General features: G+C 51.7%; 1 protein-coding gene across 4 annotated transcripts; it reads right to left on the reverse strand.

The window, feature by feature from the left end:
- Positions 1-23,821, reverse strand: PLAT (plasminogen activator, tissue type). Of its 4 annotated transcripts, none has more exons than XM_027122918.1 (16): positions 23,662-23,821; positions 23,043-23,139; positions 12,297-12,392; positions 11,204-11,252; positions 10,104-10,151; positions 9,443-9,580; positions 8,977-9,087; positions 8,491-8,665; positions 7,732-7,823; positions 6,360-6,534; positions 5,835-5,920; positions 4,775-4,970; positions 4,546-4,682; positions 4,268-4,408; positions 3,240-3,406; positions 1-835 (listed from the first exon to the last, which is right to left on the reverse strand). In XM_027122918.1, exons 3-16 carry the CDS (start codon positions 12,366-12,368, stop codon positions 677-679), a joined length of 1,746 nt encoding a protein of 581 aa, XP_026978719.1. In that variant the 5' UTR covers positions 12,369-12,392; positions 23,043-23,139; positions 23,662-23,821; the 3' UTR covers positions 1-676. The 4 variants fall into 4 exon arrangements, with proteins under 4 accessions (XP_026978719.1, XP_026978718.1, XP_026978720.1 ...); XM_027122917.1 differs by having other exon boundaries at positions 23,043-23,248; XM_027122919.1 differs by lacking the exon at positions 10,104-10,151 and having other exon boundaries at positions 23,043-23,248; positions 23,662-23,816.
- Between the last annotated feature and the right edge of the window lie 641 nt (positions 23,822-24,462).

Consider the following 24,462-nt stretch of genomic DNA (forward strand, 5'->3'; position numbering starts at 1 on the left):
TATGTGAAAAATATATCAATTTATTATTCCAGTACAGTATCATACAGGTGTGCCAACAGTATAAACAAAAATGAACTGATATAAATATGCTAGAGCCTAGTTTATTAGTTATTAAAATGATACATGTCTCCTGTCCTATGATGAAATTTATAAAGAAAAAAGAAGTACACTCTACACAACAGGATTCCTTCCAAGAGGTATAGCCGGAGAAAGGGAAACCCCGACACTTGATTTGAAGGCTGGATTTGAGGCACGTAACCTGGCCAGCCAGCCCGTCCCTTATTAGGAGGCTCCTGCTGGCCTTCCCTGTGACTAGAAATAGACATTCTATTCCTAATAGAATATTTCTAACCCTTCTTTCCTGAAGGATCCAGTTATCTTTGCCTACTGAGACACGCTTTCACCTTTGCGGTCCCGTCTCTAAAACTGCTCACGTGGACAGAGGAGGTGGGCTTCTGCCTCGGGGACTGGGATTCCAGGAGGGGCTGGCGTTTACCCCTCTTCCCATCTGACAGAGTATGTTTCAGACCTGAAGCCCCGAAAACTTCCAAAACAGAAAGTACCTATGGAAATCCATCCTCCCCGACTTGTGCTGCGTGAAGAAGCCCCCGCCGCAGTGCATCCTCGGAGGTGAAAGAAACAGGGTCTCCGTGATGCAGGGAACCGGTGCCCCTGGTCATGGTCGTGTGTTGTCCCGAACCCAGTCCAGGTAATTAGTAACCTTGGTGTACACGCCCGGAACGCCCTTCTGGCCGCAGCCGAGGCCCCAGCTGATGATGCCGACCAAGATCATGTGGTCGTCCTTCATACACACCAGGGGGCCGCCCGAGTCACCCTGCAGAAGGGAGAACAGGTCAGCTCTTTGCAAAAATGCAGACTCTTTGGGGGGAGGTTAGGGTGAATGCTTGTAGTGTTCCTATGTACTCTTTTTTTTTTTAAATAAATTCATTTATTTTACTTTTATTTATTTTTGCTGCGTTGGGTCTTTGTTGCTGCGCATGGGCTCTCTAGCTGCAGCAAGCGGGGGCTACTCTTCGTTGCGGTGCGCGGGCCTCTCACTGCAGTAGCTTCTCGTGTTGCGGAGCACGGGCTCTAGGCATGCGGGCTTCAATAGTTGTGGCACGTGGGCTCAGTAGATGTGGCTCACGGGCTCTAGAGCACAGGTTCAGTAGTTGTGGCGCATGGGCTTAGTTGCTCTGCGGCATGTGGGATTATCCCGGACCAGGGCTCGAACCTGTGTCCCCTGCATTGGCAAGCGGATTCTTAACCACTGTGCCACCAGGGAAGCCCTTCCTGTGTATTCTTCAAAGTGCTCAGTTCGGGGAGGGAAATTTTATCTCCGTGACCTTGGGCCTTTACAGAATCAGGTTGTAGCTACCTGGTAAAGCGGAATTGAGATCATTTCTTGTACATTTCAGGTCCTCACCCAGGCTGTAACTCCACCACTTACTAGCTGTGCAGCCTCAGTCTAACTGGGCTTCAGTATTCTTACCTGAATGATACTGAATAATAATAATCTAAAATAGAAATCATACTGCCTCCCTTGTAAGGTTATGGGAATTAATTGAGAGAAAGTTTGAAAAGCTCTGAGAACAATGTGTGGCATTTAGTAAAACTCCTGGTAATTGTTAGCTGTTGTCATATTGAATCGAAATGATTTCTGGTTTCGTTTTTAACTTGCTGCTGTGAGACAGGCTGGGACCTGGGACCCTTTGCTGCAATGCTTGCACCTGGATACACCTCTGCTGGAGCAACAAAATACAAAGAAACTGTATGGGACTAAAAATAGCTGTGTGCATATTAGCTGGGGCAAATTATAGACAAAAGACCAAAAAACTCAGTTGCCACTTATGAAGAGCCGGGAGCAAAAGCAGGGTACTACACATGCCCCCTGCACGAAACACCACCTAAGGGGTGGGCAGACCACCTAAGCACCCCCTCCTGCCCAACCCCTGGACCCGACCCTACCCTCTCCTCCTATAAGGGCCCAGCTGTCCCCCCCTCAGTGAGCACGCAAGCAAGGGAGCCTGTTGTTTGTTCTCGCTTCCCCTGCAGCTGCAGGGTCCCCGGTAAAGCCTTGCCTGAATTTCTTGTCAGGCCTCTGGTCAATTTCCATTGATTAAGGAGGCCGAGCACCCTGTGGGTAACACTAGCTGATGGATCACGGTTTCCTCTTGCAGAGAACCTTTTGTGACTGTCGAGCTAGGTGGTGGAGGTGTCTGAAAAAACCTTTCAGAGAGGGACCAGAGGCTGTCAAGGAGCCAAGCAGGGGAGATGCTTGTGTGGTCTCCACATGAGAACTAAGCCTACAGTCCTCAGTGCAAGAACCCGGCCCTGCTGTCTCTATCCCCTCCTCCCCAGCCTCAGTGGGGAGCCCGGCACACTGTGGGCACGAAAACAGCCCAGCATGGACGGCTCCTTGGCTCTATTTAGGTCCTAAGTACACAGGTTGGTCTGTGCCTTACACCCAGTTATCATGAAATACAAGTACATACTACCTCTGATAGGGATGCTAACACAGAGACCCCCAAAGAGTGTGCTTTCCCAGGGGAAAACCCTCATCTGAGGGCTGAACTTGAGTTTCTAAAACTTATCTCATAAATCATCTGTGTCCTACTTCCCGGGAAGGTGCCATTCCGACTTCCCCCTCTACACAATGGACTCCAGTTCCCCAGCACCCACAGAAGACAAAGATGTCTTAATTTGTGTTGCTTTATCCATCACTTTGATAGTATTTAATTGCCTGGGCTTACAGGAAATCCTGTACCAGGTGGTGGTTCTGGTGCAGACACTGGGGAAATTTCCTGCAGCTTAGATTTCTTGAGTTTGGGTGGCTTTTTTTTTTTTTTTTTTTGCGGTACGCGGGCCTCTCACTGTTGTGGCCTCTCCCGTTGCGGAGCACAGGCTCCAGACGCGCAGGCTCAGTGGCCATGGCTCACGGGCCCAGCCGCTCCGCGGCATATGGGATCTTCCCGGACCGGGGCACGAACCCGCATCCCCTGCATCGGCAGGCGGACTCTCAACCACTGCGCCACCAGGGAAGCCCTGAGTTTGGGTGGCTTTGATCTTGCTCCAGTTGCTTTATTCTCTGAGGTCCTCGTCTAGACCCCCAGCACCTCACTGAGATGAATCACTGCTTTCTGGCTATCACTTTTTTTCTTGGTTAAGAACCTGTCGGCCAAGGAGCATTTCTGCCCTTGGAGGGGGAGGCTCAGGGGAGGAGAGAGGCCCGTGTTTACCTGGCAGGCGTCATGCAGGTTTGCTTGGTCCCCACCACTTCGTGTGTCTCCGGCACACAGCATGTTGTTGGTGACAGCCCTGTTAAACAAATACTGGGAAGTGCAGCGGCTGGATGGGTACAGCCTGACATGGGCCTCCTTCAGGCGCTCGGAATAGAATGGAGAAGCTGAAACAGAGGAGGAAGGCGTCTTGTGGTTTTAGGGAAAGTTATTTATAAACCTTTTGGAAAGAGAAAGCCGAACTTTCCAATAAGAGCTAACATTTATCAACCTTTTACACGTATTAAGTTGAATCCTATGAAATGGCCAATATTTTCTTCTTTTGACCGACAGAAACAGCAGTTTCATAGAGTTTCACCCGGGGTTTCTCGACAGCGGCACGAGGGACATTGGGGCCAGATAATGTTTTTGCAGGGGGCTGTCCCGTGCATTGTAGATGATCGGCAGCATCCTTGGCTTCTTCTCACTAAAGGCTGGTATAAACCTCCATCCTGAGTTGTCACAATAACTGACATCGCCAAGTGTTTCCTGAGGGGCAAGATCACCCCAGTTGAGAACCACTGGCTTAACCTAATATCTCATTTAAACCCCATAATCTATCCTTTTCTTGCCACTGAGTAAACGGAGGCTTGGAGCATCATGAAATAAAAATCCATGTCTGGATCACACTGCTTGCAAGGTGCAGGGCAAGGATTTGAGCTCAGGGCTACCCGACGGCAGAGTCCAGGCACCCCACCCTTAACTAAGCTCACTCCACTTCTTATCAGAACCTCCTTGAAATCTTAGGCTCTTAAAACCCTTGTGCTACTCAGACCCCTCTTGACCTGCACGGCCACCCTGTGAGGCTGGGAGGGCAGACGCTGGGGCCTCGCTAGACAGGAACTTGCCCTCACGGTCACAGACACGGCGGCGGTGCCTGTCCCGAGGGTGGAAACTCATGCGACTACTTTTTCCTCTCTCTGGTCAGCACATGTGCTCCGGTCCACCCCCAGATGGGCAGAATGGGGCCGAGATGTCCTCCCACTCACAGGCCTCGTGCTTCCCGTAGCCAGACAGCTCGCACTCTGTCCAGTCCGGCAGCTGCAGGCCGGCGTCTGGGAGGCAGACGGTGCGGACGGCGTTGCTCTCCAGGGCGCAGGTCAGTGAGTCCGATTTCAGCTGCAGCAGCGCTGGGAGGCGGGGCAAGGAAGAGAGCGAGGATTTCAGGGGAGAGGAGGGAGGGGGCGGGGGTCTGGGGGGAGGAGGTGGGATTGCATGCGTGTGGGTCTGGAGTTCCCGCGGCAGCAGGGAGAGCCAGACATCTTACCTATGTCATTGTTGTAAGTGTCATCATCGAATTCCTTATGGACGATGTATTTTTCTACTTCAAACGTCTGCTCCTCCTTTCCAGGGACCAGCCGGTACGTCCTGCCCAGGACCACCTTGAGATGGTTGGGAGGATACCTGATGGAGAGACAGCTCGAGGATGCTCTTCTCTCATGGGCCTGGTCTAAGGCCTTAGAGAGGAGGCGGGCGCGCCGGGTTCTCATTCCTACCTCTCCTGGAAGCAGTGGGCGGCCGACAGCACCCAACAGGAGCTGATCAGGACCCCCCCACACAGAAACCGCTCTCCTGGGGACCTCCTGTTCCTGACGAAGATGGCGGCCTGCCACGGGTGGGAGGTGATGTCCGCGAACAGGCCTCCTTTGATGCGGAGCTGGGGCTGCTTGTACTGTCTCCGGCCACAGGTGACTGGGGAGGGAAGGGCAGAGCCGGGGTCAGACCTGTGGGCCTGGGCGAGGTCCCTGAGCCCCATCCTGGTGTCTTGACCGGGAACCCGGGTTTCTACCCCCGATGCACTTCTGCAGGCTGTACAGAGGGATGGAGCCATCTCCACGGCAATCAATCCACAGCCTGCATGTGCTGAGTATCCAGGACGCGCTAAGCACTGTACAGACACGATCCTTAACCCTCACGGCACCCAGCCTCAGAGGCTGGGACCTCTTCGCCGAGGTCACAACGGCACCTGGATTAGAACCCCGACCTGACTCCGTAGCCAGGGGTCTTTCTGCGGTGCTTTGTTACCTCTACTTTTTTCCTGCAGCCACTTCCTGGCTTAAGAAATAATGAGGCATTGCAGCTTCTTCCTGGGGAATGTCTACCCCACTGCTCTCCCATCGACTCAGCCGTACCTATCCTTCCAGGCCCACGGGACAGCCTGCCCCCTCACGAAGTTTTCCTAATACTGCCAGCCCACTGGTACTGCCCGCTGAGGATGCGCCATGCGTGACCTTGGTCGTGAGTTCGCTGGTAGTTTATGTCTTACCTGCCCAGTTAAACTCTATGTGCCCTGAGGAACAGTCTGGCTGATCTGTGTGTTCACAGGGACCGAGTAATAACAATCGGTTCTCAGACGATTTCTAAAGTTTCATTTTTTAGCAAAGCGTGCCAACTTGCATTTCTCTAGGTCTCCACCCACTCTGGGTAACCCCGTCCCCCCTCTGTTAACTGGGCTCTGGGAGAAGGCGGGAGAGCAGCCTGGAAGACACGGGAAGCGGCAGAGGACACGGTCAGGAATGAGGCTGGGCACGGGGAGGTGGCCACAGCTGGCCTTACCACACTGGGGCACGTCGCAATACTCCCACGTCAGCTGGCCATCCTTCAGCACGTGGCACCAAGGCTGGGCGTCCCCATCTGGGTTCCTAGTCATAAGGAGGGAAGGTTTCCAATCACATCACAAGCCAGGGAAGAGGGGAAGGCTGCCCAGCTGGGAAGGAGGACCCTGAGCCCCGGGCTGGGCTCAGCCGCAGGCCCCACCAGAGGGAAATGACTGTAACTTTTTTCTTCTGTCATTAACATTACGTCTTCATCTCCCAGCTGTGCTAGAAGACTCTTAGGATGGAACGAAGGGGCCACGTGAGGACAGCACAGATGAGGACAGGCCCTCTAACATGGGATTTGGGTCAAGAAACTGGAGGACGTTCCTTTTCACGACACGTGCAAATGAATAGGTTGGGCTGGGTCACATCCATGGTTCCCTCCCACCCACTGGGTCTTTCATGTAACTTTCAGCATCAGACCCCTCCCATCCCGGTCCAACCCCGCCCTCTGCGCAGAAGCCCCGGACCCTGCGCTGCGCACCGGCAGTGATTGTGCTTGCCCAGGCCCAGGGCCTGCGCGTTGCTCTTCCAGGCGGTGTTAATCTTGCCCATCAGGATCATGGAACTCCACGGGAGGCAGGAGGCCCCAGACGTGGTGAGGCTGTGGGTGCCGCGGTACGCCAGCCCTTTCCCCTGGTAGCAGTCCCCATCTTTTTCTGGAACACAGGAAATCTCAAACTGAAACAAAGCCACTTAAATGCTAAAGCAGGCAGGTGGGGTTTGCAGCAGGGCCTAAAGCAGAGCTGCCGGCCTGGGACGCCCGAGGCCGGCAGCCCGCCACCCTTCTTCTGTCCTTCAAGCCCTTTCACACGGGGTGGTAAGTGGCTTCCATCCAGTGCCAGCCTCCATCATGGGCTGTGGCTTCCTTGATGGCTGTGTTAAGAGAGACCCTCAGGGATATTCAGGTTCGGCAGGAAAGGGTGCTGAGTTCAGCTAGCGGGGATTATTCCTGGAGCTGCTTGGAAAGCAATTAGGGGCTTCCTTGTGTATACTTGACAGGCTGCTGGGAACCTGGGTGCTTCAATGGGGGAACACGTGAGCAGACCCAGTTTTCTCAGATATTGTCCGCTAGGGACCTGAAGGATTTGTTGGACTTGGGAAGGAAGGGAGAGTATGAACCTTCAAATGCTGCGTATTTGTCCCATTTTACCCTCTTTTCTCCCCACATGAAACTGACAAAGTATACTACAAGGCACAGATAGCACAGTGACAAGGGACCTTTAAGGTCATCGGGACCAGTGACTCCCAATTTATACCCAAGCTGGAGGGTATGGAGGAGGCTTTAGAGTTACTCTAAAGAGTTCTTAAATTCACAGGAATATCAGCGTCACCTGTAGACTGAATGTACACAATTTTTGTAAATGTATATTTAGAACTTTAAAACACATTTTCTCTACTATTGTGATAAATAACATCATCATTTGCGAAAGCACCACTGAATTCACGGTACCTTTTTGTAACTGAGTGTTTTTTCAATCTGGGAAATTTTCTCACATTAAAAGTCTTTACAGAGACAGAGAGAAATCTTGAGAAACAGGTCCATTAATCAAAAAAGAGAGAACCTCCATGCCTTCTCAAAGGGACTGGAAATCACCGATACAGCCCCATCTTCTCTGTTGATGAGGAAACAGAGGGTCAGAGCTGTGCTGAGATCAGCTCAAGGTCAAACAGCTAGTTAGATGCCAAGCTTGGGCGAGGACCTAAGCCTCTTGACTTCCTTCCCTCTGACACCGAAATGATTAGCTACCAGGCCAGTCCTTTGTTTCCTCGTTTGCAGAAGGACCGTCAGCGCTGTCCCCAGACCCTTCCCGCACCCCGTGAGGCTACAGAGGCCATGGGGAAGCGGCACTTACCCTTGCCGCAGGCTGGCGTGCTGCAGAACTCGGAGATGTACTTCCCTGCCTTGAAGATGTAGCACCAGGGCTTTAAGTCTTGGTCTGGGTTTCTGAAAATCAGCCAGGAAGGCCAGGGGAGGTGAAGAGTGAGGCCCGCCTCTCGGGCTAAGGGCTCTGCACCTCCTCCGGGGATAGAGTTACGCGTGTCTGTTGTACACAGGAGAGTCAGATCGTGTTGGGTGGAGGTATGACCTTGTAATCGTCTTTATTTGGAAATTAAGCGTGGTTTACAGAGGTGCACGTGGCTGCCACGTCGACAAGGGGGGCACCGTGATGGTGAGCTTTATGGGCTAACTTGGCTACTGCGCCCAGTTGTTTGATCAAACGCCAACCTAGGTGGTGCTGGGAAGGGCTGGGTCAATGTGGTTCACATCTGCAGTCAGCAGACTTTACGTAAAGGAGATTCTCCTCCATAGTGTGGGTGGGCTGCATCTAATCAGTTGAAGGCGCTAAGAGCAAAAGCTGAGAAGAAGTTCTGTCTCAGGACTGCGGTATTGACTCGCATCTGAGCTTCCAGCTTGGGGAGCCTGCCTACAGATTCCAGACCTACCAGCTCCCACAAACACGTGAGCCAATTCCTTGAAATAAATCTCTTTATGTATACACATCTCCTGTAACTTCTCTGGAAACCCTGACAGAGTTGACGCAGGTCTTTCCCCGACTGTGGCAGCTTCTCAGCAGAGAAGATCCTCCAGGGCGGGGAAGGCGGCCGCTCACCTGCAGTAGTTGTGATTCCCGAGGCCCAGCCTGAGGGCATCAGGCCTGCGCCCACTGTAGGGCTTCATGGCCAGGCTGCTGCTGTTCCAGTTGACGCACTCGGCCCCGCTCTCCGCTGTGCTCCACGTGCCCCTGTAGGTGATGCCCTGGTCCTGGTAGCATGTGGCACTGGCATCTGAGGGGAAACAGGACACACAACACCTCCCATGTGAATCCTCCTTTCCTTTAGTTTCCAAAGGGGGTCTCACCTCAAACCACTGAGGCAGTAGCTGCTGAGCTGCTTGGGTGACTGGGTCACCCCGCTGATGGGGACCACGCCAGCCTCCAGATTTGTGCCCGAGGCCCTAACCACCCTCGGATGACCCATCCCATCCCACCCCGATCCTTCCCCCGTCACTGCACACTTGCTTTCCTTTCTGGGTAGGTTTGCAGGTGGGATTTCACCCTGGTGGGTCCCTGTCTCACAGCCACCCACCTATCACTCACCTATTTCGCAGCGTTTCCCAATGAACCCTTCAGGGCACTGGCAGACAAACTCTGAGGAATAGAGGGCCTGCCAACATGTCCCCCTATTGAAGCACCGAGGTTTGCTGCAACCTGTCAAGTGGAAGCAAGGGAACCCCTAATTACTTTCCAAGCAGCCCAAGAATATATGAGTCAAAGTTGAAGCGTGCTGTCTACATGCACACACGATTCTGAGCACTCCACAAAAACGAACTCATTGCCTCCTCACAGCCGACCACGAAGTCTGAACGACTGTTCTCCCATTTTGCAGATGAGCAAACTGAGGCTCACGGCCTCATGCTTTCTGCTCGGCACCTTCACCTTGGCCTAGGGCAGAGCGTGCCTGCAGCCCCATTTGAAGGGTAGACAGGCCCGGGACCGTGACGGACAGGGCTGGGGCCGTGAGACTGGACTCGAGGCTCACAGCCTGGCTTGGGTGGACACGTACTGTTGACGGGCACCGAGTGGCACTGGGCCCGGCCACCGTTGCACCAGCAGTGCTCCACCCTGTTGCCCCTGAGCAGGGGCCGCAGCCAGGACTCATGTTGCAGGTACGTCATCTGTGTTTTCTCGTCTCTGCAGGTCACTGTAACGACAGACAGGCCGGCCTCTTTAGGGCCCGACTCACCCCCAACTGATGCCACCCCCACCCCAACCCCCACCCCCGGCAATCCTGCTCACTTTTGGGACAATCTGTCCTTTATTCCTTCCTTGCTCTCAGCCAGAAGACAAAAAATACCCGATATTTTGTCACCAAAGACCCCTTTCAGTTTTCAAAAACAATTTCAGATTCAGTTTATTAGGGGCAGTGCCAATATTACTTTCCATATGACTGTGTGATTTTTACATTCAATTTCCTATGAAAATCAGTTATTTTCTTGAAATATATAATAGAATATAATGGTGTATTTCTACTATTTCCTTATTTTAGTTTCAATGAAATATGAAATACACTTATGAAAAACAATAAAAAAAGACCCCTTTTATTGTTTTTCCTCTGATGGGCCCTTGTTTTGAAAGAGTTTATCTATCAAAACACATTTATTAGGTAATGCTCTAATTTTTCATTTTAATTCATCAAAAATATGCACGTGTACGCAATTGCCTACCAGAATTTTTGATCCACATTAGCATTACCACACTGAGATGATGCATTTCTGGTCCCAAACAAAGAAAATTGACATTTTAGTCTGTGCAGAAAATTTGCTACTTCCATTAGTACTTTGGTATAATGAAAACAGTTGAAGTACTCCCATTAATACACTTTCCCTTTTTCTCTCTCTCTGTTTGCAACCCAGAATGCAAACTTAAAACATCTTTAACTTTTAATGCATTGAAGCAGTGACACACGTTCACTGTCAACAATACTGCTGTTCCTTTAGAGGGCCGTTGGGGCCAGGGTACGTTTGCAGGAAGCACTGTGCTATCCGACCGCGGAAGCAGTGAGAGTTAAGCTGTGACTCACTCTGGGGAAACTTCCACCTTAAATGGGTGTTGCAGAGCCTTCCAGCCCCCAAAGAGGTAGGTCATGAGGGAGGAGGGACCATCTGGGACCTGCAGCGGGGCCTGCAGCTCTTTAGATCAACGTCAAGACAATTGGGCCGTGAGCACGTTTTATTCTTGGGATCCTAGTGGGAACGTTCCTTGGGTTTCTAGTCTCAACTCTAGACACGGCCTCACAGAGATGGTCTTCCCACAGCACTTCCGTGAAGCAACCCAGGTTAGTCATCCCTGAGTTACCAACCGAAGAAACAGAGACACAGAGAAGCTAGTTAACAAAAATGCTGAATGGAGTGGGAGGCGGTGGGGATCACAGCCCAGGGAAAGGCCCTGGAGGACCAGGACCGTGCGGCCCGGCGGCTGTGTGACCCTGGGCAAGTCATTCCATCTCTCTGGGCTCTGTTCTCATCTGTGTAACATTCTAATCTGTTTTCCTTTGCGCCACTGGGCTTGCAGGCTCCCAGCAGCGAGCGACTCCCAGGCATCCTGACCCCTTGAGGACCTGTTCCTGACCCCTTGAGGACCTGTTCCTGTCCCCTCAGAGCCTGGGTGAGTGGCGAGACAGGACAAAAGCATCTTAGCAGAGTCTCACCTTCACGGATTTTGAGTAAGCAGGTCACATGGAAAAAAATCCCCCCTGGAGCCTAAAGCACCCTGACCCTGACCCTGACCTTGAGCCTGACTTGCCTCCACCCCACTGACATCTCACCTCCACCTCTGTGCGATCTGGCTCCTCTCCTGAGTCGCCTGTGGATTTCCTGCAAAGAAACCAGGGGCAGAGGAAGAGTCAGCACATGCTGGGTGTCTTAGGAATAAGGGTGGTCAAACCAGAAGACCACCATCAACCCACCAATCAGAGGCCACCTGCCCAGAGTATTCCCCTCAGATAATGGGCCCAGGTGCAATGTCCATCACCTGCCTTCCTGTCTAATTCTTTCCCCCACTTCTAGACTAGTCCTGTCCCAAAGGACTTTCTGAATGATGGAAATGTTTAACATCCAGGCCGTGCGATGCAGTAGCCACTGGTCACATGTGACGACTGAGCACTTCAAATGTGGTGTGACTGAAGTGAATTTTAAATTTTATTTAACTTTAATTCATTTTAAATTAAAATAGGCACATGTGGGTTAGTGGGGTTGCATGCACCACCCCGGCCCCTGCAATCCCATCTCCTCCAAATAGCTGCCCCAACTCTCCCTTCTCTAAAATCCTGCTGTGCGGGCATCGCTCACGTGGCCTGAATGATGCCCTGAGCTGCCAGGCATCTGCAGAGAGCACGTGTGTTGTGTAGCTTCCATCCCAAGTAGATAGTACACAGTACACGTGCAGCTCGCCTGCTTCCACGGCTCACAGCGCCTGTACTGTCTTTTATAAATACTTTATGGATTCATTCAGACACATCCTTTAAAAACAGCCCCAAAGGGCTTCCCTGGTGGCGCAGTGGTTGAGAGTCCGCCTGCTGATGCAGGGAACACGGGATCGTGCCCCGGTCCGGGAGGATCCCACATGCCGCGGAGCGGCTGGGCCCGTGAGCCATGGCCGCTGAGCCTGCGCGTCCGGAGCCTGTGCTCCGCAACGGGAGAGGCCACAACAGTGAGAGGCCCGCGTACTGCAAAAAAACAAACAAAAAAACAGCCCCAAAGAAGGCATCGAGAGCCAGTGTTTACTCAAGTCAGAACGAGTGCCTAGGGTTCCGCTGGAAGCCTGGATCCCGAGCACCGTCCACCAAGGGGAGTGTGTCCAGGTGTGTGTCCAGGTGTGTGTCCAGGTGTGTGCCGGCACAGACAGGAGGGCACACCCACCTGGCTGGGTGAACTGAAGACAGCTCCACAGAGCAGCAGCACACACAAGATCTCTCTCTTCACTGCGTTCATCGTTTCCTCAGTGTCCCTTAAATTCTGGAAGAAGAGGGGAAGAAACCTTAACCGTGTGATGTGACAGGACCAAGAGGAGAGCGAAGTGCTGGAGTCTGCCGGTCCCCCCCAGCGTCGGCGCCCACGGCAGGAGAGGCCACGGCAAGTGTCTGAAGGATGGTGTCTTCTTACCGTATACCTTTTTTATTGTGGTAAAATACACATAACAAAATTTACCATTTTAACCGTTTCTGAGTGTAAGTTCAGCGGCATTAAGTTCCTTCACATTGTTGTGCAGCCGTCACCACCGTCCACCTCCAAACTGTCATCTTCCCAAACTGAAGCTCTGTACCGGGGAAACCCGAATTCCCCGTTCCCCTGGCAACCACCATCCTACTTACTATGACTATTCCAGGTACCTCATATAAATGGGCTTATATAGTGTTTGTCTTTTTGGGTCTGACTTATTTCACTGGGCATAATGCTCTCAAGGGCCATCCGTATCGTAGCATGGGTCAGAATTTCCTTCCTTTTTAAGGCTGGATAATATGCCACCATCTGCATGGACCACATCTTGTTTATCCATCCATCTGATGATGGGCATGGCTTGCTGGAAGGTGATCTTGCCCAAACATTTCTGTGGGCTGAAGGCTGAGACCACCTCTGGCACTTCTTGGCAGCCTGGGACCTCGGGGTGCTGGTCTGGTTTCCCTTGAAGTGAGCTGCTGCCCTGGGGTTGACTAGATGGGCCCAGTTGCTGCCCTGGGGTTGACTGATGTCTCAGCTCTGACATTTTTAGAGGAAACCGTAGGAATTGTGTCGCTGGCACAGCTCAGAGCCAGCCTGCCTCAGACGGCCTGAGCTCTTCCACTTAGAGCGTCCACGCCTCCTTGTCCAACAAAGGAAAGTCTCCCGCCCCCAACTCCCCCCCAGCCCCCCGGCTCCATCGGGAAACCAGCCTCTCTTTGATAGACGGGGCCCGTGAAGTGCAGATTTGCAGAAAGGAGGGGAGACATCTGGTTTGGTCATCAGACTCAGATCTTCCTGGACCCACATCCTTGGTTCCGTGTGCCTTGCCCCGGGGCCCTCACCCTCAGCAGCCCGAAGTGGGTTGGTCGCTTGGGGTGTTATTTTGTGGTCTGGCAGCTCCACTCACTCCCTCGTCCGCAAGAATTAAATCAGGGCTTTTCTTCCCTTGACTCACTTCCCCTCAGTCACAACAACTCTGGGTCCCATCCCTCCCCCTCATCCCAAGCATCTGAAGGGTCCCTCGGATTCAGAGACGTCCGGGACTTTGACCCTGGCGCTGGCTCGGGCTCCCTTCCTGTCGGAGGTGCTGTCCCCTCAACCACAAGCTCCCTTCAGAGCGAGGATGAAAACATAGAGGGAGATGGTGGGAGATGCTCTGTGCCCCAGTGACCTTCCGGGACGCTGGTGACAGGCAGAGGAGGGCACGGAGCTGTGGGGGGGCGGGGAGGGGGCCGGACAGTCTGGGCAGAGAGTTTCCTCAGGCTCAGAGGGCGTCCTGCCAGCCAGCACACCCCTCCCCTACTGCGAAGGAAACAGAAGGAAGCCAGGATCTGGGTCTTTGTTCCAATCCGGCTGCCCAGGGCCCCGTCCCGGGCAGGGCAGGGTGGTGTGCGCTTCTTGGGGGCCCATTTCTCCCTCATTGCAGGAAGCTTGCTGCGACACACTGGTTCCAGGCAGTTTCAGAAGGAAGAACTAGGGGGTCAAGGGCATCCGAACAGGAGCCCACGGGGGAGTCTTCTGATCACAGGCGATCATTCCAGAATTTCTTGCTCAGTGTTCCTCGAATTTCCCCTTTGTCAAAATTTCCCCAAATTCCTCTTCAATTCCCCTTCTTAATTTTAACCCAGTACTTACAACCTTTTAAAATAGGTCTTCTTAAACACATTCCCCCTCTCTCTTCCTGCTGTTAATCATTTTTCACGTTTATAGGTTGTCCCAGCTGCATTATCTCAGCCAAGCCTTGGCGATGGGAGAGCTCTGCCCTCTCAGGACTTGACGAGCAAATTCTGAATCAAACAATGAACGAGCCCGCGAACAGGGAACTTGATTCTTCATCTCGCCTGCCAACCAGCCAGGGCTTCCAGCAAGTTCATTCCCCTCATACGCGGTGGATGCCCGTCAAGTTACCGTGTAATTTCAAGAACTCAAGGTCATCCTAAGTGGAGCACAAGCCTAGATGCTGGAAAATTGCAAAGTGCCAAGTGGAGCATTAAGACATTTGCATTCCCTGGACAAATGGGGGAAGGGGAGCCAGGTGGGGGGAGGGATGCACTGAGGGCTGAGTGTAAAGGCTCCAACAGCTGCATGGCCTCAGACCCTTTTGCAGCTAAAGAATCAGCAGAAGGAGTGTATTTTTTCTTCTGCTCTGGGACAGTTGGAGCCTGTCTCTCTTCTATCAGACCTTATCAGTCCTCTGCTTCGTTTGGCCTTGCTGGGCCTGGAGCTGATCCAGTGCCTAAGAGCCTCACACAAATCACATGATGTCTCTATCCTCACTGCACAAAGGGGATGGAAGCAGCTGGACCGGCCAAGTGGGGTGAGAGGATGACAAAGAAATGAGTCATCCCGCCTGCAGACAAGCAGTGCCTTCCCAAGACAAGGGAGTGAGAGGGAAGGAGGAAAACTGTGTCCTGGTTTTGCCTTGTAGAGATGGCAGGGGGTGTGGAGGTCTGGGGGCAGTGCCTGGACAAAGAACAAGTGACCCCAGCAAAGCAGACCGGACCCAGGACCCTGGGGTCCATGCCAGGGCGGACCTCAGCCCTGGACCGCAAGCTCCCACCAAAGGGAGAGGCGTCGGTTGCCCATGTGAGGCCAGTAGGAGTGGGGGTTTGAGGAATAAGCATAAGAAGTCCTTTGGAGGTTCATTTTATAAATACAAGACTTGTAATTTTTTCTGTGCTCCTTTCCTTTTGCTGTATTTAATAGTTTCCCAGAATCAAAGAACTAAAAAAGTAAGGAAGTAAGAGGAGAAAGGAAGGAAAGAAGGAAGGAAGGAAGGAGGGAAGGAGGGAGGGAGGGAGGGAGGGAAGAATGGAGGAAAGACAAGTAAAAAGAAGACCATGAGAATGACAGACTTCTTTGGGACTAGAATCCCTGAGTCACTGGAAGCATCACTGTATGGCGGGAGTATGGAAGGATTCTGAGGCCCGTGGTCTCCGCGCGCCCGAAGCCCCAGCCCTGGCAGCCCCCCGGGCGCGTAAGGTCGAGCTTTGTAGATTTGCAAGAGGCACCCTCTCAGGGGATGGAGTTCAGTAGATGCAGAGCTTGGCAAGTTGACAAAGAATCCGTGCAAATTAGAAACATCAGGACACGTGGCAGCTAAAGCGTGGCCTGGATTCGTGGGCTGAGCTGGCGGGCATCCTTGTGTGGGACCAGCCTGCAACCTCTGCCTCCAGGGCGACCCCCGACCTGCCTAGAAGCGGTGCTGGATCCTGCTTGGCTGCAGAGACAAAGTGACTCTGTTCTCTGACCTCTGAACAACTGTGAATGATGACTGCTCCAGGGAAGAACAATGGTGTGGTAACCAGGGAGGAGGGTTAGTCTCCAGGAGCTGAGGGTGCCACTGTGGCTGGGAAACTAATCACGCCAGCCAGGAGCACAGGGTTCCTTTCTGCAGTGGTGACATGGGGAATGCTGATTGATGGGCAGCAGTTTGTAACGGCTAGAGTCTGGGTGGGGCGAGGCCATGGGAATGGCAGCAGGACAGCCAGAGGAAGGGTCTGGGGAAATGCCGTGGAGGCTTGTCCTCAGGGTCTTTCACTGTCCTTTGCAATGACCCGTTCTGTCCACCTGCCCCTAGAAATTTCTGCTCTTAGGAAAAGAACAGATACGCTCATTCGCAAATGGTGTGACTGCATAAAAATTAATGTGCTGCCCTTCCAAAAAGCATCTATATTTTGAGACATCAAATCTGCTCCCAGGGATGCAAAACCAAGAGGGCTAGACTCTCAAGGCTTCCTCCAGGGCTGACATTCTGTGGTTTCTATTGTGAGAACAGACGCTGTGTGACCTGTGAAACATTTATACGTGCGGATAAGTACTTTCATGGAAACACTCAACCACGTCCCATAACGTGACCTGCAATAAAGGTCTGGACCAATGCAGTCAATCAATCGAGTTCTGTGATTCTAGGTACGAACAGTGCAATTGCCCGGAAGTTAAAGAACTTGAGGACTTGCAGTGTCTACTTTTGGCAGCAAGAAAAAGGCAGAAACGTGAGCAAGCTGGAGGCCCGTGGAAATTGCAAGGGAAAGATGAAGGTAAATTGAAACTGTTATCAAATTTTGCACCAGTGTGCAAGGTTTGCTACCTTAATCTTTGGTACAGAGGATTCTTGGGATGTTATTGCTTTGCAAAGCTTCTCTCTGGAAATCTGAGTAAGAGAAAGTCAGTCTCCAAGGACACCAATACTCCAAAATGACTCAGGACCTTAAGACAAACAACAGCTTCCCCGCCCTGCCCTCCCCTCCTCCCGCCCCGGGCAACCAGCATGCCAGGAGGGATGCCAACAAATCAGAAAAGAAACGGTAGGTCAGAGCGCCTTGGAACAGCAGAGGCATGTCGCTACGCCAGGGCAGGGGATGAAGTGAGATGGGAGGAAGAAGCCGGCTTGGAAAGGGGGTTGAGCTCCCACAAAAGCACACCTGTGTCTGGACCAGCGTCAGAGCCCGGGGCCGGAGCCGTTAGCTTGGTAGCTCTGGTCCCACCTATACAGGTCTTGCTTTTTATAGAGCTCATGCTCTCAGAGTAAAAACCATTTCCCAAAACTGCCAGCACAGAAGCAACTCTTAGCTTTTCCCTAGAGGTGATCATACTGAGTGAAGTAAGTCAGACAGCGAAAGACAGATACCATATGGTATCACTTATATGTGGAATCTAATTTTAAATAATGATATAAATGAACGTATTTACGAAACAGAAACATACTCACAGATTTTGAAAACAAATTTAAGGTTACCAAAGGGGAAACGTGGAGGGGGGAGGGAAAAATTAGGAGCTTGGGATCAGCATACACACACTACTATATATAAAATATCAATAGATAACTAATAAGGACCTACTGTATAGCACAGGGAACTCTATTCAATATTCTATAATAACCTATATGGGAAAAGAATCTGAAAAAGAATGTGTGTATATATATATATATAAACTGAATCACTGTGCTGGACACCTGAAACTAGCACAACACCGTAAATCAACTAGACTCCAATAAAATTTTTTTTTAAAAGTAATTTTTTTAAAAAAAGTAATCTCTTCCGGAACAGAACTCTTTATAGCTAAGGAAAAAGAGAGGAGTCTGTTTCTTATCTAATTGGATTGATTCCAGTGAGGTAAGTAGGATAAAAATCCTCTCCTGGCACCTCCCATCCACTCCCATCTCCACTGTTACTCAGGGCAGAATTCCCTGCAAAGCATCTTCAAAATATAGGCACATGACCTGTGTCCAAGTTTTATACGACATCAACACACTCAGAACAATCTGTCCTGAGCATTGCCACTGCCGCACCTCTCCACCGTCTGCCGGGTAACCCTGCTTATCTGGAGGAACTCAGGGAGTGCAGCTGTGGGTCTAGGAAAATAGAAGTCCATCTTGCCTCCTGTACAGTAAAAACAAAAGAAATCCTTTCCTTATAAACTTAGACCCTTGCAAAGAAAACAGAAGGTTCAGCTGGCAAAGCTAACTTCGCGAGTCAGTGCAAGGACGTGTCATCCCCAAGTCTGAATCTCAACAAACCTGCAATCGAACGATAATCTAAGGGAGAATCTTGTTCAGCAATGAGCTCGTTTTGCCTGTTCCTTCCTCTCCCTAAAGCAAGCATCACTACAAGGAATGAAATACGCAATCATTTGATAATCCTTCAGTCTCCTTCCAGATTTCAACACACGTAAATCAGGAGAAAATTAGCAGGGGCTTTCCTTGTATTGCTACATGCGGAACTCCGTCCACATTTTATGAGGCTCACATGAAAGTGACTGTGATAGCACATTTTTGAGAAATGCGTGTGGATGAATGCCACTTACTCATCTGGTACGGGAGCTGTGACCCCCTGCCAGGCATCCATTGAATCATTTAAGTCAATATTGTTATCTCATGTTTGTGGATGAGAGAATTGAACTTCAAAAAAGTATAAGGAACTTGCTCTGACGTGACACGTCTTGTAAAGGGAGGAGTAGGGTCTCAAGACACCCGGTTCTACCGAAAACCCAACAGTCGCTCTTTCCACGACTCTTACTGGGTCCTGATGCTGGACTGTCGTGTTGTTAATGTGCTCAGAGTTGCTGTGGAGAGGAGCTGCTGGCTGGAATGCTGGGAGCATAGCCTCTGGGGCCTTAGTTCAAACTCTAACCACCGCTTACAGGCTGTATGTGGTTCCTGGTTTTCTAATGGGCTAGTCCTTTCCACCCTGCCCCACTGTGATGACAATTAGCGAAGAAGCAGGTAAAGCCCCCAGTTGCTGGCCTGCGCACAGTAGTTAGCTGTACAATACTTACTGCCAGGAGCGCCCTTTGGACGGGGGAGCGCCAAAGTTCACAGCTTCTGCTTGGAACGTTGACTAGAAGGGAAGCCAAGTTCTATGGGGTCATCATCAAGTTCAAGTGTTAATACCAAGTCCTGTCTCCTACATTATCTGGAGATCTTGCGATAACCTGTAACTGGATTCTTTACGACTGAAGTCAAGTTTCATGCCCTTCAGCTATGTGCACAGATCAGTATTAACTGGAGCCCTTATTTCCTGGATCATGGGGTGATGTCTTTTATCCGATTTTCAATCTGTTTTTTTGTTCACCTTTCCCAGGCCTACTTACACCACACACGCCAGGGCCACTCTGGCCTCTGAGAGGAAGGTGGAGTTTGCGGCGAGGCAGCAGGAAGGTCAGGCCCTCAGTACTGATAAGGGCTGTCTGATGCAGACCGTGCAAATGTTTGAAAACCAGAGACACTAGGCAAGAAAAATAAGGAAACTGGAGCTTCTCAGAAAACAAAACAAAACAAAACCAGATCTCCCCTTTCCCTCTGCAGCCCAGGTGGCAGACACTGGCTCTTGCTGCAAAATAAAACAAATTCCTCTTTTGTGACCACATGTGAATAACCAGCAGAGACCAGTCATTGGTGGGCTTTCTGTTCTACATTATTCATAGTAGGATACCGGGTTTAGCGTCCTGCCGAGCCCCTCCCCGCCTGCCCCCGTTAGAGGCCTCTAACCAAGGGGCCTGGGAGCCTCCTGGGTGCCATCCGATCCCCCATCCCATCCACCTTGACCCGAGCCCTGGCTCATTCTGGTTTCCTCTCTTCCTGAATTCACAGGTGATTTACTCTGTGTAACCTGAGCACCAACCATGCACCAGGCACGGGCTCTGCGGTATAAAGACACACGCGCTCCATCCACAAAACCTCATAGTCTAGGAAGGGGACAGACGAGTAACTAGACAAGCACACCCCACAGATCGGCGCTGTGACATGCAGGGGTCGGGTGGGTGGAAGGTGGGCACACAGAGGAAGAAGGGGTCCTGCTGGGATGTGAAGGAGGGGATGCAGGTCACCCTTGTTGAGGTGGGCGCTGGTCGAAGTGGGCTTTCTGGAATGGACACTACATAAGCTGTTTGTCGAACAAAGGCAGGAGTGAGCCAGGCACTGGAGAGGTGTCGCTGGCCCAAGACGGGCCCAATGTTTGGGGCCCCGGGTAGTGGCAGCAGGCAGCCAGAGCCTCTTAATCTCCAGCACGGACACCTTTCTTTGGGCAAAGGAGTCTGAGTCACACACCCCAGGCTCTCCCTTGGAGGGTGTCCCTAGGAGGAAGTGTGGTTTGGAAAGCCCGAGAGTCCTAGGGATGTAGGGGCCTTGGGGGAGGAGTTCAACTTGGATTCCCTAATGTCTAATTGTAAGTTAAAGGAATCCTTGTGACTCTATAAGAAACAAAAAAGGCTCTTAATACAAAGATCTCCTAGTATCTGGGTTCAGCCTGACCTTGAAGTGGTCTGTCAGAGGCTCCAGGTGGAATCAGGCCAAACCTCTCCAAGCCACTGTGCATGTATCAGGAGCGTCACGTAGCCCTCCTGTGCAGCTCAGCTGAGCCCACGGCCAAGACTCCCCTTCCAGATCATGGCCATTGGTGTGGACGGTGTGGGCAGCTGCTAAGGACCCTTGACTGTATCAGTTCCACAGGAAGAACAGCCGCTAGCACTTCCTGGGGAATCACGATCAGAACCAGAGCTTGCCTGAGTCGTGCCTTCAAAAACTGTTTATGAAATGCCTGCTATGGACTCGGCACCTGGTTCCTTTTCCCTTCATCAGAGGTCTTAACTTTCAGGCGATCAAAAGGCTTATCTTTCCCTCTACACCCTTCTACAGAAGTCTTTTTCCCAGGAAGGAAAGTGGAATGTAAAATGCACAAAATCTCACTAAGAGAATGTGCTGTCCTTATATGTAAGTAGACACCTAAGCCAATAGCAGGAGACCACGTAGCTGGACTTGGGGTTGAGCCAGGGCAGACGGTCTTGAGGATTCTTTCTAGCTGGAACTTTCCGTGAGTCTAAAGCATCCTCGCTTTTTATCTGGCTTCACTGGAGACTCACCACTTGGTTTTGTGAGCTGGTTGACTGGGGTGAGGTTTACCACCTGAAACTAGCGACAGAATTTTTCTCTGTGCAAAGCAAATGGCCCAGAGAAGGAATGGACAGAATATTCTGGTCACTCATTGATGGCCATCTTATCAGAACAGAGCGGAAAATCACGCATAGAAAATAGGAATTTTACTCTGAGACTGCAGATGCCAAAGAGTCATCAAAACTGAACACTTTAGCTCAAAACCCAAATGTTCCCTCCCCACCAGATACTCGGTATTCAGAGAAGCACGTGGATTTTGAATTTTGACCAGAACTAAGCCCACTATTAATGCCATGAATCATGCTGCCACCGCAACCTCTGATCCAAATAACCTGCCCAAGCTCTGGAAGCTTCGGAAGATCTAAAGCCAGCGCTGCTCCTCCCAAATGATCATCTAGCCAAAGGGCCCCTTACACTGCTGTGAAACTCCAGGACCAGAGGAACTCTTGTAGGTGGATTAGTGACAGACCCCACCTGGGCTGTACCTTCCCCAGATGCTCTGTGGTGCTGGCTACCCATTTACAAAAGCCTTACATGGTGATGGTGGCTTCAAGTCACACCACCAGGGGTGTGGCTGGGTTGCTTGTTACAATCATTTGAAATATACTGATCACCAGCTCTGCTCACCAACATGCTAGGTCCCCAGGTGCAAGAGTTCCGCCTCCATGAGCAAAAACTAGTAACGGGATCATTTATCTTCCCCTCGAAGCAGGAACTTTTCCAGGCTGGTGCAGAAGCACCTGAGAGCAGCAGCATCACTGGGAGACTCTCATATGGGGATCCACACAATAAACTGAGATGGTCCTGGAGAGTCTGCACAGAGACTGCGCCATTCAGGCAGAGAGCAGCCTGTCACCTGCTCGTGACAAGAGCGATTCAAGGCTGGTGTCTCTGAGAATGTTTTAGGTGGAATCAGTTGATGGGTAGGATGGAGCTATTTCTATTTCAATATTCACGGCGTCTCTGCTGTGTGCCCCATCTGGCTTTGCTCTCACAGGAAGCACTTACCCGGCAGCGCAGTCTGACCGTCATCTATTGATTCTGGACCAGTCAGTGTCTAGATCCCGGGATGAGTCTCCTGTCCACTGGCAAGAATTGCTAGGAAGTCCTTTTGAGGGAATTCCACTTAACGGTTGTGTTTCAGAATTTCTTCATGGGATTGCACACATATACACACACACACACACGTAATTTTTTTCTGTCATCCACCAGCTGCTGCAGGAGACCACCATTGCTATCCACATCAGTCATCACTACCACACGGCTTTGGGCTTGAGTTTGTCCTCAGTTACCTGAGAGTTCCTTCCTTTCCCTTTGCCCTCCTACCCTCCCTCCTTGGGAGGTTAAGAAAATAAAGATAATAGCACTGAAAGCCTAGAGAGCCTCCTACGGTCCCTGCAGAGTGCTCTGGGAATAGAAGACACTGCTGTTATTTTCCCCTGTAATCGAAAAGTCCTCCAACAGCCCCACCCCTTGCACTCCAGGCAAAAAACCTGCCTTGGAGGTGGGGGACGAGGGGGGAGATCAGAGGCCTCCCTGGGACTGTCATCCACTTCTCCCGCCCAGCACTTCCCTCCCACCCAGCACTTCCCTCCCGGTGAATCCTCTGTGGGCAACTCACTCACTGCCCAGCCCAGCCTCAGTTTCCCCATGGGCTCAGACCCCGTCCCCCAGGGACCCTCCCAGCTCTGACCCCATCAGCCCATGTCACATTTCTTGCCCGTGAGTCATAAGGTGTGCCCATTGACTATTCAGAGCATTTCTGTATCATTCTTTTCTCTTTCCCCTTTGCAAGCAGAGATTTCCTCTCCAGGAAACACAACCGTTCTATCCTCTCTCTTCCCCTGACGACCTGGCCCCTGCAAACACTTCAGCCCATCCCAACGAGATGCACATTCAAAAAGAAATCTGCCCCTGGACGAGGATTCTAGCTAATCCCCTTTTGGCCTGAATTACAAAGTCAGCCCTTCGGTGTAGACATTCCTTCATCGGCTCAGAAAGACTTTTAAGAGAGAGAACAGAAGTTGGGGTACAGAGAAGCACAGAATCCAACCTACCACCGCCGCGAGCCTTCTCCCCTCCTCCGAGAGCGTCCTCTTCAGCCCCAGGCTCTGCAGGACCTCGGCTCTGCTGCCCCTGCACAGCTCCCGCCTCCTTTAAATTTCAAGGCAGGGGGTGGGGTCGGTGGCTCCGGGTGGGCGGGCTTCTCTGTGGCGGGAGGATGCCTAGCGGACAACGCCACAGGAGCCAAACCGGGGCGGGCCTGTTTATATAAAGAGGGGGAGGAAGTTCCATGAAAGCAGCACTGCCCATCCTGGCTTGAGGCCAGGCTGATTATTCACGGTTCTGATCTTTGAATCATAGCAATTTGGGAGTTGGACGGGACCTGAAGAATCCGAGTCTCGAACTCCTAAAGGGACCCTGAGGATCTGCTAGCTCTAAGACCCCCACTGGGAAAACAGGCGTTTACAATTCTAAACAAACACACGCGGAGGGGACAGGGTTCTTCTGGAATCTCCAGCAGTAACTCTGCCGCTCCGGACACAAGAGGTCGGAACGGCTAGACTGGTGGACCGGCCGCCCTCCGGGCAGAGGAAATGCCAGAGCTGGAGCACCTGGCGGGTGGGGACACAGGTGGGGACACAGGTAACAGGTGGGTGGGTTACACCTCCTCACCTGCAGTGGAAAGTGCCGCAGCCTGGAATCAGCCACTCCCCAGGTCTGTCATCTTGGGGGAAATCATTCTGTAAAGTGAATCCGTGGTCGCTGAGGTCTTTTCGGCTCCCGAGCTCTCCAGCTGGGCTGTGGATACAGGTTGGGGCGCTGAGCCGACGTTCTGCCTAAACGTGGCTGCGCACGCCGGAAATTCCACCCCTCCCCCCCCACCCCCGACACCGGGGAAGCTTTTCAGTGTTCTGGAGTTTGTTCTTAAATGTAAATGCCCCTGTTGGGCTCCGTAACCCCTTGCAGAGGACTCATAAATAAGAGGGCACCGTGTAGGGGAAAGCGCGATGCTTGAATCAGCTCTATCAGGAATGAGGGATGTGACCTCAGTCAAGTTTTTCAATTACGCTGAACTTTCGCATCTGAGGTCATGTATGGATTAGAGAGAGACACTGCACACGAGATCCCTGGCACATCCCAGGGTGCAGTCGGCGGCATGTGTCATGTCGATGTCTAGCCAGCACCAGGCACCATTATGGTGAGAGAGAAGTAAGAGAAAGGATGCCAGAGAGGGCGCAGGAGGCTGGATGAGGAAAGCGTGGGGTGACTGGCCGGCTGTCCTGTATTCCGGTCCTAACTATGCTCATATTCGTCAAGTGATGAGAGCCGCTTGAACGGTGGGACAATAAGTCAGTCGTGGACAATGTTGAACTGTTTTTCCGTACTTTTATCAAGCCATAGGTCCGCCAATGGCTGTTACAGGAAAGGGGAGATGGGGGACCGAGTCAGGTACACTGGCTGCGCATAAGCATT

Source organism: Aethalodelphis obliquidens, unplaced genomic scaffold (genome assembly GCF_003676395.1).
Source record: "Aethalodelphis obliquidens isolate GAN/ISIS:26980383/991018 unplaced genomic scaffold, ASM367639v1 scaffold25, whole genome shotgun sequence".
Taxonomy (NCBI): domain Eukaryota; kingdom Metazoa; phylum Chordata; class Mammalia; order Artiodactyla; family Delphinidae; genus Aethalodelphis; species Aethalodelphis obliquidens.

What these genes read in the sequence shown, in the direction of transcription:
- PLAT (XM_027122918.1), bottom strand. Translation starts at nt 12,368, where the DNA reads ATGAACGCAGTGAAGAGAGAGATCTTGTGTGTGCTGCTGCTCTGTGGA. An exon ending in TGGGAAACGCTGCGAAATAG is followed by an intron (nt 8,666 to 8,976) that starts GTGAGTGATAGG and finishes GTTTCCCCTCAG; the next exon opens with ATGCCAGTGCCACATGCTAC. An exon ending in GCCCACTGCTTCCAGGAGAG is followed by an intron (nt 4,683 to 4,774) that starts GTAGGAATGAGA and finishes TCTCTCCATCAG; the next exon opens with GTATCCTCCCAACCATCTCA.